Raw genomic sequence first — 17,500 nt, 5'->3', positions numbered from 1 at the left:
TTGTATCTATATATAATTTTGTCTTTTATCACTTTTTCATTCAGTCGTTAGACTGCAGCCATGCTGGGGCACTGCCTTTAAAAGAATTTTTAGTTGAACAAATCGGCCCCAGCACTTATGTTTTTAAGCCTGGTGCCTTTTCTATTGGTCTCTTTTGCTGAACTGCTAAATTACAGGGATGTAAATGTGCTAACACTGGCTTTCAAGCAGTGGCAAGAGACCAGCTAGCTCACACACACATGCACACATATGATGGCTTTGGTCAGCCCAAGGCTATAGTAGAAGACACTTGACCAAAGTACTGTGCAGTGGGACTGAACTTGAAACCATGTAGTTGGGAAGCAAGTTTCTTACCACACAGCCATGACTCTGCCTGTATATATATGTGTGTGTGTGTATATATATATATATGTATATGCTTGTATGCATGTATATATACTTTTGTATGTGTATGTATTTGCATGCACTAATGCATGCATATGTTTAATGCATTTTAGCATCGAGCTTCATCTTTGAAATATAGGTTTTTACACTTCTGTTACTACCTAGTAAGTCTGTGTCATAAAGTGGCATCAAATTGTTTGAATTGTAGAATTGGGATGTGATTGGATATGCTGGAATAGAGTACTCTAACCCAATATTGTTCTAACTTCCATCTCCTTTCAACATTAGGCATTTTGTTGGTGGTTGCATTGCTGTCATTGTTGATGTTGTTGTTTTCAAATGAATGTTAAAGTAGTAACAATCACACTTGAGTTGCCAATGATTAATTAGGCTGTTGACAAGCTATTGATTCAATTTATTAGAGTTTCAATACAGTGTTCCCTCAACATTGCTGGCCTCTATTTGATTAATTCATATTGATATTGCTAGAGAACCATCAAGCAAGGCTGACTCTTTATCTTGGAACCAATGTTATCAAGCATTCTAGTTAATGACACTTTTTTCTCTTTGCTTTTCTTTCACTGAATGTCCATGCGATGATTATTTAATTTCAAAGTATACTGGTCTAACTGCTAGCCGGAATTAATTGCATAAGCAGGCATTGAATCAATCATCTGTTTCTCAGTGTTGCTTGTTGATTCCTTTTATTTCATCTGATTATTAATATAGCTGTGATTATGTTCATATTAGTTGAAAACTTCATTTGAAGATCTTTGTCTTAATTTAGATTTGACACGAAATATAATCAGGAATTAACTGCATTAGTACATTTATGATGTATGTATATGTGTGGGTATGTATTTGAGTGTGTATTTGTGTGTATATGTACATGTATGTATGAATGTGTGTAATCAAAAACTTACACTACCGAGTATACCTGTTGCTATAAAACAACTGAAATTATTCATGAGACTCTCAATGAAATTAGTAAGTTTCGATAAAAGAAATTTCTTTTTAGTTTTGCTTTTCATTAAGTCATTACCAAGTAGCACTTTGTTGAAGTAGGGTGGAGATAAATTGATTCTTTCATGTAGTATATTCAGACTGTGTGGTTTAGCTTCTGCTGATAAAAATCTTGCTTTGGTCAATAGAGCCTTTCATCTCCTTATAGTCAATGAAATAAATAGTAATTGATATCACTGGAGTTGAATATATCGACTGAATGCAAGCAGTGACTTGCATATAGGGTACTAGAATTACTGCATGTTTTAGAATGATGTTTGGTGATTTGGTGCTTGGTGCTGAGTTCTATCAGAACTGTGTTGAAGAAAAGGATTATTATTGTTAGCTTGTCCAGAAACATCATATAGCTAAGTGAATTTTGTCAGGGATACCTGCAAAATTCTACTGTACTAATCAATTGGTCTAGTAAATTAATGACTGTATGTTTGGTTTGCAAACAGCAACTAACTTATGCATTACCCAAGATTAAACTTATCAGAAAATTTATCCAATGACTTTCTGTCATGGTATATTTGTTTTATCATGCTTTATCATTAAAACATTGAACTATCATACTGATTGATCATTATTATTTATCTGTCATTGATTTAAATAATTTTTCAATATATTTCTCAATCACAAAATATGAATGGCAGTGTCACTGATCCCTGTAATTGATAAGCAAGAGCATAAATTACTATTCTCTCTATATTAGGAAACTTTCTGGGCAGTCATGTGTGATAGTTCAACTTATTGAAAATAACAATCCAATTACTCTGAAATACCATGTTACTTCTTTTCATGGAGGAAAGACATGGTGAACTTTGTAGACGTGGGAATTTTTAAAAAAATGGTAAACTTATGGTTTGAACACATTTAATCATAGTCCTGCTCAGTCAGTGCTGACCTGTTACTAAACAACCACCATTTTGACTTTTAAATACTAAATAATCTGGTATCCTAGTATAAATAAAATAATTGCAAAGATATGTTTTGGAAACTTCAATACTGTTGCTTTACTTAATAAGAATAGCTGAAAGGTGTAATTTACAAAAAAAAGTCTTCACCTAGAATAAGTGAATTATCCTGAGAATGTTAACTGAAATAATAGAAAGAAGAAGAAGAAAAAACATCATCGAACAAGGTAAAATACTATATTGCTAAAACAAAAAGGAAAAAAAACTTACATGAATAAATAATAAACATAGTAATGTTGCTGCAATAAAACCATACAAAGATAAAATAAGATAGAGAGTAAGAATTTCTAATAGCTTCTAACAAGGAATGACTACTCTTCTCTTGATCTGTCTGACATTACAATCAGAGAGGCTGGGAAGGAGAATGAAGCCAAATAAAAGTTCTGTAGAGTTCTGGACAATCAATGTCAGCTTTTGAAAGAAATTAGCTGACTAAATGTTAAAGATGTTGAGTTGTGAATTTGAACATTTGAAGTCAATTTGACAGTTTATAGTTTTTGAGCTTGACATCTCAAAGACAGGATTTCTTGGTTAATATTTGATGCAATGGACTTGAAGCTTTCGAAATAAGACAATAAACTAAATGTAAGTTTTGAGGCAATGAGCTAAATATAAGATTATGGATGTAAATCAACTTTTCAAACAAAAGGTTACTTGAATGCATTACCTTTGTTGAAACTTAACACCAGCTCCCATTTCACTGAGGGCTTGTTAGAATTAGAAAAGTATTCTAAAGTTTACAAATTTGTATTCTGAATCAGTAAAAGGTAATTTTTCAAATTTGATCTTTGAGTTTAAAAAAATCAACAGGCTTTTTAACTGTTATTGGCAGAACTTACTATCTTCTAAAGGCATTATTTATTAGGCTTGTTCCTCAGTACATAGGCCCATGCAATGCAAGCTAAAGATGTGTAAAATAATAATAATCCTTTCTACAGTAGTTACAAGGCCTGAAATTTTGGAAGAGTGGAATAGTTGATTACATTGACTCCAGTGCTCAACTGTCATTTTATTGACCCCGAATGGATGAAAGGCAATGTCAACCTCAATGGAATTTGAACTCAGGAAGTAATGCTGGTAGAAATGTCACTATCATTTTTGTCTGACATGCTAATCATTCTGCCAGCTCATTGCCTTAATTATCATCATCATAATAATAATAATGAAAATAATGGTTTCAAATTTTGGCACAAGGCCAGCAATTTTTGGAAGGAGTTAATTCAGTTACATTGACCTCAGTGTTCTACTGGTACTTTATCAACCCCAAAAGGATGAAAAGTAAAGTTGACCCCAGCAGAATTTGAACACAGAACGTAAAGATGGACGAAATTTCACTAAATATTTTGCCTGGCAAGCTAACAATTCTGCCAGCTTGCTGCTTTAATAATAATAATAATAATAATAATAATAATAATAAATAATAATAATAATCCTTTCTACTATAGCCACAAAACCTGAAACTTTGGAGGAGAAGATATGTTGATTACATCAACCCCAGTGTTCAACTGGTACTTATTTCATTGACTCCAAAAGAATGAAAGGCATTGTTGACCTCAGCAGAATCTGAACTCAGAATGTAAAGACAGACAAAACGCCACTAAGCATTTTGCTCAGTGTGCTAACGATTCTGCCAGCTCACCACCTTCTTAATAATACTAATAACAAGCAGAAGGACCCAGTTTCACTCAGGTTATAAACTCATAGCCTTAATACAGTACTCTTTGCTTGTAGTGTAATTTGACACCTTCTTTCTAGGTAAATATTTCGTAAAGGACCTGTTTATTCTTCGGTGTGAAATAATATTTTTCCACGGGTTTTTCCAAGTGCATTCAACATATCTGACCTCCAAACCCACTGCAAACCACTTTTTACCAGAAAAGAAAGGAGAAGAGGGGTGGTGGTGACCTTGGAGTTTCCCACCAATGGAGTTTTGTTTTGCAGGTTTTTGTTTTCCTTTTCTAAGTTATTTCGCATACTTTCAATGAACGTGACATCGAAATCATATGTAAATGGCTCCTTTCCTCCAGAAAAAGGAAAGATTTGGCTGCTGTTTCTAGCACGCCCTGCTTCCACGTAACAGCTATTTGCAATAAAGGACCTGTCAATATTTCACTGTGATATCATTTTTTGATCCCTCCCTTCCTCTCTTTTCTGGAAAAAAAGTGGCTTGTGGTGGGTTTGGAGGTCAAATACTTTGAATGCACTCATAAAAACCTGTGGAAAATAATTATTTCACACTGAGGTACAAACAGGTACAGAAGATTGTAAACAATGAAAGTAGCTGTAATAATTTTTTGGGTACCAGGCATCATTACAACGGTAAACACTAGACAGAATGAAGAGAGAATGATAGAGTAAGAGATAGAAAGAGAGGAAGTACAATGAGGATTTAGATAGGGAATGTGCCTCCCAAATATGGTACTAATTTGTGCAGCCGTTTTCACATGAAAAATGATCACACACATAGTTAAATAGATAGGCAGACAGATAGATAGATAGATAGATAAATAGATAGATAACCTCAGTTGCTATGTCAGACATACATGTGTGTGTCTAGGTAGCCACGGTTGATATGTCGGTACTGGAAGTTAACATTGAAAAACCTTTTTGAAAAAGTTAAATCTTATATAAAGCAATATTATTTATTTATTTTTAATAAAAAAATAAAATAAAGACCCTATTATGTATCCGAAGTCAAATTATTCATACATCTCAAGTATGAAACCAATTTGTGCAGCCATTTTCGTGTGGAAAGCGAATACACACACACACACAGGTCTATTTTATATAATAGATAATGGTTTCAAATTTTGGCACCAAGTCATTAATTATCAACCTCATAACAGTGAAAAGCAAAGTTGACTGTGACAAGATTGTAAGTCGGAACATAAGGAGCCAAAAAAAAAAATGCTATAAAGTATTTTGTCCAGTATGGTAACACTGCCACCCACTTGCTACTACTGTATTAATAACAATTAAGACAAGGAGAAGAAATAAGGACTTCGCTCATGGGCTAATATGAATTCCACAGTCTTGCAAATTATGAATGGGTCCCTGATATGCAAGCTGGGCTTTTACAAACTTGATGATGAGTGTGATGTTCTGTATGAAAAGGAGAATTTAGGATCAATCTACAAAACTTCCTTGTTAAATTGTTCACTCTTCAGCTTCATCTGTCTCTTATTTCTTGGATAGAAAGTTTCCTCTCTCATCACTTCATTGTAGTGTGCATTGATAGAACTTTCTCAATGCATGCAATAAACTGTGACATACTTAAGGATTTGGTCTAACCCCTTGCAATTTCTTAACTGTTTATCATAATATCTCTTTCGACTTCAGGGGAGATTTCTTGATAATTTAAATTGTGCAGGGTTATAAGCCTCAGATTTGCAATTTAGGACTCAAATAATGTTTTCAGTGTCTTATACCTGATAATTTTCTGAGCCCAAATTCCTACAAATATATCATCATCATCATCATCATCATCATCATAATTTAATGTCTGTTTTCCATCCTGGCATTAGGAAATGTTTCTACAGTTTAGTTACAGTTTTAAACACAAACATTGAAATTGGTGACCCAGGTATTTATAAATTCTTATTTTCGTACATTTCAGAAGCCGCTTTGTTCAATAATCATATACATTTAATTACTATACACTAGACACAACTGCAAAAATTAGGACATGGAAGAAAAGAACACTAATAATTTATCACAATACATAAAAAAAAACCCAGCAAAATCAGAGGAGATTGGATGCATTTTTTTTTTTTTTACCATAGTAAAATTATTACAGGCAACTTTAGGTACACCCAAGTTCAAAATAAATAGCAGACAAGTATTTATGTGTGTGGATGGATTATGCAATTTGTGTTTACATTTTCAATCATTATGCTTTTTTTTATTAAGTTATAATTATTTTGTGTTCTTTTTTTAGCAACAACAATAACAGCAGCAACAGCAATAATAATAATACTAATAGAATTACTATTGTTATAAACTTGTTTATATTTTATTCTCTTTGTTGATCTTGAGGCAAAGAAAGAAGTTATTATCATCATTATCATTATCATCATCAAAATAATATTCATTATCATCATCCTGCTGTGTTATTTCTATCCATTCTAAATACTCTCTTTGACATTTTGGTCAGTGATCATTTGTATGAACAGCCATTTTGTTCTTTTCATGTCAAACAAAGCTGACTTACGTATTTTTTCTTCCCCACCAACACTACCATCACCTCATAATAAAAACCCCAACTAATCACTAATGTTGGCCAACACAACTAAAGTTCCATTTCTTTACCTTTGTAATCTCAATGAAATCTATAAATGACATCTATTGTACTGTGTCCTACCAATCGGTAATCCTTCATATTTTTAGACGTGTGTGTGTGTGTGTGTGTGTTTGCAGTTAGTTCTGAATGATACCAGACAGTAATTTATTCCGTTCAGCCAATTCAAAAATAAAATCCTGTATCAGTTTGGGTGAAAAATTAGTTATCCAACATGCGTGTCTAAAATGATGTATGGTGTGTGTGTGTGTGTGTGTGTGTGTGTGTGGTGTATATCTGTATATATGATGTGTGTATACTCCAACCCATGTGTGTGGAGATTGGACAAAATAATAATGATAATGACACTAACACGTGCACACACACAGACACACACACAATTCTGAAATTAAAACGTCAAGTGCAGGTCATGTGGAATTCGAAACATAATTAGATGATTCTATATCCACAAATCAAATTTAATCTGTTTCAGCTAATTTTATCTATGTTTTATGTTTTACTTTTAGTTTGATTTTTTTTCTCTCTTTGTATTTTGCTTTCTCTTTGAATGTTTTGTGAATGGTGTATGTGTCAGAAACAGCTTTTGAAACAAATATCCTTTTCGGAAATCTTGAAAATTGCTCTGAAGTTGAACTAACACATCAAAAATCAAGTAGACTTTTGAAGTGCTGGATAAAAGTTTTCAGACAAAGGCTCACTGCAGTTGTCAATCCATATATATTTATGTTGCGACACGCTCGTATGCATACATATATTCACACACACATGCGTGTGTGTGTGTGTGTATGCATGTATGTGTAAATGTATACATGCATGCATGCACATGTGTTGCATTATACCTGGAAGAGTGAAAGTACATATGTGAATATAGTGTGTTTATTCTCTCATTCATGTGTAAATGTTACAATGTTCACTTTGATACTGCTTCAGAGAACTAATGCAGAAAGCACAATGTCAAGAAATTTGGAGCCTTAGTATTGTGTGCATGTGTGTGTGTGCATGAATGCATGTGTATGTGTTTGATGTATATGTTGATATATGGATGCATGTATCTTTGTAGTTCATCTGTTTATGTATATATGTAACTATTTAGCTATTTATTTCTCTCCCCCCCCCCATATACCTGTACACACAAGCACACACACACACACACAAATATATACATATATAGATCTCCCAAAACTAGAAGCTATCAATTAAGTATTATCCTTGTCCAATAAGATTATCCATGAATTCAATCAAACAATGTTAGTATATATAATCACTATAAACCAGTAATCCAAAAATGTTGTTTACTCTTTCAAGAATAAAGAACAAATCAGAATAACAAGGCCCCAAGATATAAAAGATTCACAAACAAGCACATCTAACAAACATTTCTATCTTCATCTGCCTAACAGATATCATTATAGTTTTGACACCCAAGCAGTACCATTCAATCTAGCCATGTTAACAGCATTATATACATAAATACTGCCTAGCAATCAATAGATGAGCAGCAGGAGTGAAACATTAATGCAATATGCCCATTACACCAACACCTGCTTATTATTAAAATAACAACATCAAATATAAGTATTAACTTATAGCTACATAGCTAGTAATTAAACAACATTATTAATAAAATGAATAAATTCTTCCTACAAAGGGTATGTATGTATGTAAGTGCAAGATGAGGTCCCTCAACTTAGTGGGTATAGAATGAAGGGATAACAAACTATGATAGAGAGACAAAGAGCAGATGTCTTGCTGAAGAGGTGAATATATGACTTGCCCACCTAGAGGGAGAAAGAGAGAGAGAGAGAGAGAGAGAGAGAGAGAGAGAGAGAGAATGTGGTGTAAGGCCCAAGTACAAGGTTAATATGAGACAGAAAATGTGGATGTGTAGGTAAATGCCCTGAGTGGAGATTGTATGGCAGATGTTTAGAGATAAGGAAAAACTTGGTGTGCAGAGAATATTAATTCAGCTGAGAGAGGAGTGAAGGGTATAGGGTGACATAGAAGAGTTATAGAAAAGTGTGTGTTAGAAGATAAGTTGTAGGGGAAAGTCTGATAAAACCTCAATTCTGCTGAGATGAACAGGTCTTCTCAAGCACAGCATATCAACATTCATCTCAGTTTCCCTGCCATGCCCTTTGAGAGGCTCAACATCTTGGTCAATCTTCACCATCTCAGCCAACATCTTCCTAAGTCTTCCTCTTTCACTGGTTCCTTTCACATTTAGCTATCAACACTCTTCATCCATTCATATCACATGACCATACCAGCAGAGTTTTCTCTCTTTCACACAATGGCAATTCTTCACAGACTTTAGTTCATAGTCATAGCATTGTATAATTTATCTGAAGTGGTCTGGTGTCTGAAGGTTTAATTTGAAATCTCTTTATTTGTCTGAAAATTTATGTATGTGTGTGTTTGAACAGATGCAGATAGATATGGTTATGACTATGTGCACAGTGCTTGCATACAATGAACATAAACAGAATGATATTGGTAATTACTTGCTATACTGACATACTTGATTTTGTTGTGTATACTGTAAATTACTTTATTAATCTCTGAAGAATATCTAAAGATACTTGACAAAAGTCACAATTGTGTAATTCTATTTTTGACAATGAATCTCTGAAGGGAATTTTCTCATTAAAATCTTAGCTGTTAGCTTTTAGTCACACAATTTTCTCAACTCTTTTGTCATACAAATTCATATTGTAAATTCAACTCTTGTTTTTTTCATTTCTAAAACTTAATCTGTCTTGATTTTGGTTACTAATTGATGTTCATCTGCTTTTCTCTTTATTGCTTCCCTCCCATTACTAACTAATACTCATTTCACTATAACTAGTTTAACTGCTAATTTCAATTTTATTCATTGACTGTATAGTTGTTTAACCTCAGGTCAGTACTTCTTGAACAGACTTCTGATCAAAGACATCTTAACTGTAACCATCTCATCTTTTATTCAGATGTAGGACATCAAAGACCACATTATTCAATATGTCCTTGTTTTCAGATGGAATAATGAGATTTAAAGGAAACTCAGCTGCTATTTCTAGCAGGCCAAGTGACTGTATACAGACTACCTCATTGAGTTGTTGTTTATTGATTAAATCATTGCCTGAGTTTAATACATACTTAAAGGTAGTCAATGTATAGGTTAATGTCCAGTTATTTGAAATGAATCAATATTCACGATCAGTTATGATCAGTTTAAGACAAATCAATACTTATAGTTGATGTACACTTTACAAATTATTTGGTATTAATGTCCACTTCTGATCAGTGTCCACTTTATGAAGATAGACATTGTCTAGGTTTAATGACCATTTTACAAAGGTGGATCAGCCTCTGTGGTTAACATCCAGTTTGTGAAATTGCAGCAGCATCTAGGATTAATGTCAAAACTTGGATTTAAAACACACTTATGAGAATGGGTCAGTATCAGTTGTTAATGTCCACTTTATAAAGGTGTCTCAGTATTTGTGGTCATTGCTTATGGCATGAAAGTGGATCACTGTATGCTGTTAACATCCAGTTAATAGATAAAGATAAGCAATTTGTCTTGATATCCAGTTTGTGAAGGTAAATCTGTGTCCAATTTAATCTGTTTCAGTTTAGTAATTAGAGATTTAGAGTTAGCAGTTCCAGATAGATCTAGTGACAAAGACAGAAAGGTTAATAAATATATTTAGTATAGGGTGGGTAAAAGAAACAGTTATGGCATGAGGATGTTAGACAAGATGATAGAATTATTAGGTTTAGTGGGGAAAGAAAGGGATATAGAAACAGTACTGAACAATGGTAGCTTATAAGTTACTGTTGTTATTTAATCCCAAACCAGCCTTGATTTGAGAGGCATTTGATCAATAGCATTCCATTCATTATCATCTGAGCTTATATTCAGATATAACATTTGTGGTACTACCTTATATTTTGCCTTATTTTTTATAAAACTGTTGGAGTGCCGTGTGTAGCTTAACCCTATTGCATTTAAATTAGCCAATCTGGCCCAAATATTCTACTTTTTTTATGTTCACACTGGCCAGATTCAACCTCTCACATCTACCTTACAGCATCATTCTAAAAATAGACAATCACATCATTGAAATCTCAAAGCTATTAGGTATTGCATACATTATTCAAAACAGTATGAATAAATAAATGTTATATTTGAATGCCAAAAGGTTAAAGAAGATTTAACTGAATGACCTTGAAGAGGCTCTAACTTACAATTTGCACATATAATATGTCCTTTATTGAAAATGTGATTTCAGGAAAATTTGGCAACTATTTTTACCAGGTCAAAAAGTCACTTAGAAGCTCCCACTTTGACTTGAGTGTTATAGGTTCTGTTACAATAAAATATCTTAAATGGCTTGAAATTGTTAGACTTAACTTATATTATAGAAAGTTAAAGCTCTTTCTTAGCCTTCATTGTACTGTTTTATCCTAATGTAATCTCACAGTTATGACTATGTAATTAGGAACTTTTTGTAATCATGGTTGTTCCAGTTTCAATCCCATTATGCAGCACCTTGAGCAAGTGTCTTCTCCTTAAACTCCAGATTGACTCTAGCATTGTAAATGAAACTGACTTAACAGATGCTACGTGAATGCAGCAGATGGATGCTATCTGACCATCAGTAGAGTCCAGTTCATTTCAGACATACATATCAGGTCTCCAGCCTGAGGGATATCCTGTGAGCCATAGTCCATTTTTCCTTTACACCCAACCAATTTTGAAAGCCTTGCAAAATGTTATGGGCACTACCCTTTCACATCTAATTAAGCTACAAAAAAAAAATTGCTAATGTTTAAACTGTGTAGTCTACCTTTTCAGTACAATAACATCCATAAAATTATTTTTATATGTTATTTTCAGGGGTACTGGGACAATATTCGTGAAAAAATTCTTGCAGAACTTGATCGGCCTCGGAATTATGAACAGCATTTACGGTAAGTCAGTTTTAAACTCTTGCAGACACATGGACTGTGTAATATCAATATTGTGGGAAAATATTCTTGATGTGTGTCTATATGTATGTGTGTGTGTGTGTGTGTGTGTGTGTGTGTGTGTGTGTGTGTGTGTGTGTGTGTATATATATATATATATATATATATATGCGGGTGGCACATAAAAGACACCATTTCGAGCGTGGCCGTTTTCGTGCGGGTGACACGTAAAAGCACCCACTACACTCTCTGAGTGGTTGGCGTTAGGAAGGGCATCCAGCTGTAGAAACTCTGCCAAATCAGACTGGAGCCTGGTGTTGCCATCCGGTTTCACCAGTCCTCAGTCAAATCGTCCAACCCATGCTAGCATGGAAAGCGGACGTTAAACGATGATGATGATGATCTATTATATTTATATAGATAGATAGATAGATAGATTACTTATATACACTCACATAATTGTATATATTCCATAGCTTTTACATCCATTTTGCCATGCTGGCATTGGTTATATATGTGTGTGTGTGGGATGGAGATGTAATTGCAAAAACATTTACTTATGCATCTGTGTATATATACATATATATGTCTTTGTGTTATTGTTAAAGTCTAACCAATGATGAGTGATTCAGAATGGTGAAAATATGTCTACATGTCTTCTAAGCTACTTACTGGTTTATAGGTTTATGTGCTATAGATTAGAAATGTACTTTGCCATAAATGTATGTGCTTTGTACAAGTGACTTCACACAAAGAAAGAATGCTAACAAATGCAAATTAGGTGGAAAAATGTTGTTGCTTGTATAGAGTCTTGTATATTGAAGTGATGGACTGTTGAGAAATAAAACTGAAATATATATATTGCTATTGGTTCTACAGAAATCAGTATAGTGAAGTAAAACACTAGCACACACACATATCCTCATATGAATACACACACACACACACACACACACATACATATATATATATATATATATATATATATATATATATATATATATATATATATGTGTGTGTGTGTGTGTGTGTGTGTGTGTGTGTTTGTATGTATGCATGTATGTATGTAGGTTGGTAGGTAGGTATATTACACTAAAATAAATGTGATTTGTTGCAGATTGCTATATATTTTGATATATAATAACTTTTTAGATGAATGAAGTATCAGTTTAGCTTAGGAAATGTTATGTCTGAGCATATGTGCATTTTCTATATTTAGAAAATCCAAGTACTCATACATCCTCTCCCATATTTAGTTTTATATTCCATCATTGGAACTAATATTTCATTCATTTGAAAAGCTTGTATAGAGTGAAACATATGGTCATTTGTAATGAATCATATTGAATTTAATGTAATACAATAATATTCTCAACATCTAATAAGTGCATGCATGTGTGTGTGCTCAAGTTGGCTCTTTAGTTCTGACAAGAACATGACAAATACTCTAGTAGTACCACTATGATAAACTGCACACAGTACATTCTTTAAAGAAGTTGTTTGAAGGTCATACCAGCCATAGAAACCATGAGAAATATGAAATGTATGAGTCACATTTGGTTCTCTGACCCATCTAGAAGGACAGTAACTCAAAATAAGAAGTACTTAAGCTCATGGCAAACCATTTAAATCAGGCCAGCATGGAAAGCTGATGTCAAAACTGTTGACAATTTCTATGATTAAGTACATGTAAACATGTACTTAATACATATGTGTGTGTGTGTGTGTGTTAGAAAGTTAGCAGTATAGATGAGTCATTCTGGCAAGTCACCTATACTGCTAAGTGCTTTATAGGTGTGAAACCAATGGTCACACTATGACCGGCCAACCAGTCATAACATTTAGAAGATATGTTACTGCTCTAATACTTTAAAGTGTGCTTCTTTTTTGGATATATGAACTACTGAAAATATATGATAGTATTTTTAATAAATAAGACTAAAAATAAGTGACAACCACCAAAGAAGAACACAGTATATGAGTAGTGTTTAAATATCATATTAAAAAGAAATACAGTGATTGTGATTATACGGTATCATCAGCACAGCATACAAATCTGTCTGATAAGCTACTAGTACTGAAACTTTCAAGTTACAGTCTGGTAAACATATTTTCTAATTATGTGTGTGCATATACATGTAGGTGCATGTATGTATGTTTGAGCTTGTCTTTGCATATACAGCCCACTGTATTAAATGTATAACTCCTCAGAAAAATTGCTAGGTATGAAACATATGTAAGATATTGGATGCTCATTGAAAATAAAAGTTATATGCTCACCATTCATATGTATCAACTTCTTTCCTATATTAGTTCTCATACATATAATACACACACTCTCTCTCTCTCTCTCTCTCTCTCTCTCTCTCTCTCTCTCACACACACATACACATACATGTATGTTTATGCATATGAAAACATTAAGAAGCTGAGTATGCACAGGCACATGTGGAAATATTTGTAGAACCTGTTGTGTATGTGTGTTTAGTATCACATGATCTCTTACTTAACCTTCATTTCTGTCTGATTAATTGTTACTGTTTGAATACTTATGTGAAACCTTATCATTATTTCATAGTCTATTTACATTGGAAATATGTGTACATATAGACTATGAATTTATAAAGTTTCACATAAGTATTCAAACAGATAGTAGTAGACCTCAGTAAAAATTAATCAGACAGAAATGAGGGTTAAGTGTGTGTGTGTGTATACATATGTACTGCCACACACACACATACATACTTGCAGGTGTGTCTGCAATATGTTAATATTTTAACTTAGTTTGGTATTCTCTCTTGGTAACAGTATTTTCAACTTTGATCTTCATTCTATAAGGAACTTCATTTATTTTAAATGGCTTCATTAAAGATCTGTTGCCAGATTTGGTAATTCTGTACTGGTTATATAATTGAATGAAAGAATTTTCTATATCTCAATTGTATGTTTTCCAACCATTCTTCATCTGATAATAACAGTGTACTAATGTTAGTACAGGTTAGCAAGTCTTTATATATGGAATAGACAGATTAGTGTAACTGAACTTATTACAATGAGATATTTAGTAGAATTATCAATTTATTAATATGAAGTTTAATAAGCAAATTATTTGAAAGATATATTGAAATAAGCACACTAAATGAATGATAGTGAAATAGGCAAATTACTAGTTTATTCTATGGTAGTTGAAGGGGAGTATGTAACCTGGTTTTTGTTTCATTGGGAAAATGTTAAGAAGAAGATTATTTTTATTATATTGTTAATCACAAGTACTTGAGGCTTCCTTTCAAACTGAAGAAGGTTAGCAATAAGATAATGATATAAGAGTATGCATAGGGAGTAGCTTACAGTTTTTAAGGTAGGGGAATGTTTCTGAGAAACATTTTGTGCAAGGATCAAAGAGACTGGGAAACATCATAAATTATTATGATTAAAATCAAAGAGATGAGTTAAATGAGCGATCGCAGACAAAGTAGGAGCATGATCAACAGTTTGCAGAAAGATTTATGTCAGTTTTATTAGAAGAGGCAGTGTTAAGGTAAAATGTGCATGCTAGAATTTACAGTTGTGGCTTTCAAATATGAAAATGGTATTGTATAAAGTCTTAAGAACTTACCAGCTAACACAGCTTTGTTGATGCATTAAAGAAGAAGTCAGATATATTTTAAATCTTGGCAATACTCTGATTGTGATTTTCTATTTCAGACTTTTCATGTATGTGTCGTGGAGTTTTGAACTTTTCAGAGGATGTCTGCATTTAATACAGTTGTGTTATTTATCCGTGAAGTAAATAGCATTAGCATTCTTCTAGTTGATTGAATGAAAACAGAAATACATTAGTAATATCAATGTAAGCTGGCTATTTTGAAATACTCATAATAGTGAAATTAGAACTATGATAATAATAGATCCAGTGTAATCTGATAACCTACAGAGTTACCTGTGTCACTGTGATAGGTAATCCACTGAAAAAGCATTGAGGGCAAAATAACACAAGCAGAAAAAAAATGGTGGACTATATGCCATACACACATCATACATCCCTATATATCTATATTTGTATATGGATGTGTGTTTATATATATAGTTATTAGTTTTACAGTTTGATGTTATTCAAAACATCTATATTGCTCTTCTTAAAAAAAATGGTTTTCTTTTTTCCCTTTTCTCAATAAAGGAGTACTGCCCAGAATATTGAACACTCTAAATCGTCCTTACAATGTAAAACTAAAATAATGTTCTATTAACTCTTATTTGTCCACTTCATTTCCTCTGATAGTTTTTCACTGGTTACTAAAAAAAATATTAGATGAGCTTGTATATGTTCCCTTTACTATACTCTGTGTGATAACAAACTACAATACTTACATTAAAGGATAGTTATGTTACATATAAAATAGGATGTATAAGATTAAATTATCTACATGATTTAACACCTATTTATACATATTAACATTGGGATATACAATCTCCAGTTAATCTGAGAGATCAAACATTCTGAGATCTAACTTCACAATTTTCAGTGATTTTCTTTGTCTCTCTCTGCCATATGTTACATTCTGTTGTAGCTATTTATTTGTCTAGACCAGTGGTTCTCAAGCAGGGTCCATATGGCCCCTGAGGGTCTATATAAGATTTTAGGGGTCTGCACAACAAAATAGTAAACTGGGGATCCACAATAATATTTTAAGAGCCCCTGAAGAAATTTTGCTCTAGATGTACATATTGTAAGAAACAGCAAGGATTCTTTCTCTTGCATTTTACATAGTTCAACCAACACAAGTTAATGTGTGAAAAACAAATTAGGAATTTTGAAAAGAGTTTCTTAAAACTAGTTTTTAAACAGCAAATGACTATGGAGGCGTCCACCAGAATAAAATAGCAATCAAAGGGGTCCATAGGTAAAAAATGTTTGACAAACCCTGGTTTAGACTAAAAGTCTAAAACTTGATTTTATCTGAGAGTGGAATTAACTCAATCATTTTTGATCTTGGTACCAATGTTTTTAACCTTTATCTAAGAAGAATGTATCATAATGTTGATTTGAACTCAAAAACAGTGAGGTACTAAACAAGCTACTGTAAAGTGTCTAGGCTAACTAACACCTCTACTATTTCTGCTAACTCCATTTTCTTACTTTAATTACTAATTCAGGTAAATGAATGAAAATACATGTATATTATGCAGTAATACTTGATGAACTGGTTAGATTGTAGCAAAGATATTAATTGGCAATATGAAATCAGATAGCCAAAGTAAAATTAACTATAGATTAATAGTACAGCTGAACTGGTTAGATGGGGGGGGGGATGCATTAATTAGCGTTGCAACGTAAACTAGTTTGATTAAAAATAGCAGATTAATTATTTACATGCAGACCACCAGACTATATTGAAAATTTACATTATTTAATAACAGTGCATTATTTAAATATCAATAATGGAGAGAGAAACTGACCACATTGAAAAAGATATATTTAGTAAGAATACTGTGTTGCATCGAAACTGAAATATACATAGGTTTGCCTGATCAGGCTACTTGCAATTTTAAATATTAATTTTTAGAGGCAACAAATCTATGGTATATCATATTAAATTATCAACCTATTTAGTAAGAAATAAGCTAAAAGTAATCCTCATATATATATATATATATATGTGTGTGTGTGTATGATGACGATAGTGTCTCATAGTCTCAGAAAGACAGTTCTGCAATTTCTTGCTAAGCAACCTGCACAAATGTTTTGCTTATAGTGAACAAACAGGTGTACTGTACATTAGCTCACTTCCTCCTTCTCTCAAATTAATGTTATCTGAACAGCTGCACAGTGCACCATGTGTCAGGTGTCAAAGTGATCTCAGAGCAATGTGAGATGAAGTTGTTTTGC

The 17,500-nt window shown here is 32.9% G+C and overlaps 1 protein-coding gene across 18 annotated transcripts in view; it reads left to right on the top strand.

The window, feature by feature from the left end:
- LOC106868354 (N-acetylated-alpha-linked acidic dipeptidase 2) overlaps positions 1 to 17,500 on the top strand; it is a 1,035,601-nt gene that overhangs the window by 612,652 nt on the left and 405,449 nt on the right. For all 18 annotated transcript variants that reach the window (XM_052970680.2, XM_052970677.2, XM_089357530.1 and 15 more), the window contains one exon: positions 11,543 to 11,616. In XM_052970680.2, the coding sequence (XP_052826640.1) occupies positions 11,543 to 11,616 (74 nt within the window). The remainder of the gene's footprint in view (positions 1 to 11,542; positions 11,617 to 17,500) is intronic.

This window comes from Octopus bimaculoides, chromosome 9 (genome assembly GCF_046866305.1).
Source record: "Octopus bimaculoides isolate indiv1 chromosome 9, ASM4686630v1, whole genome shotgun sequence".
Taxonomy (NCBI): domain Eukaryota; kingdom Metazoa; phylum Mollusca; class Cephalopoda; order Octopoda; family Octopodidae; genus Octopus; species Octopus bimaculoides.
Note: the sequence above shows the minus strand (reverse complement) of the source record. Positions and strands in the feature narration are given on the sequence as shown.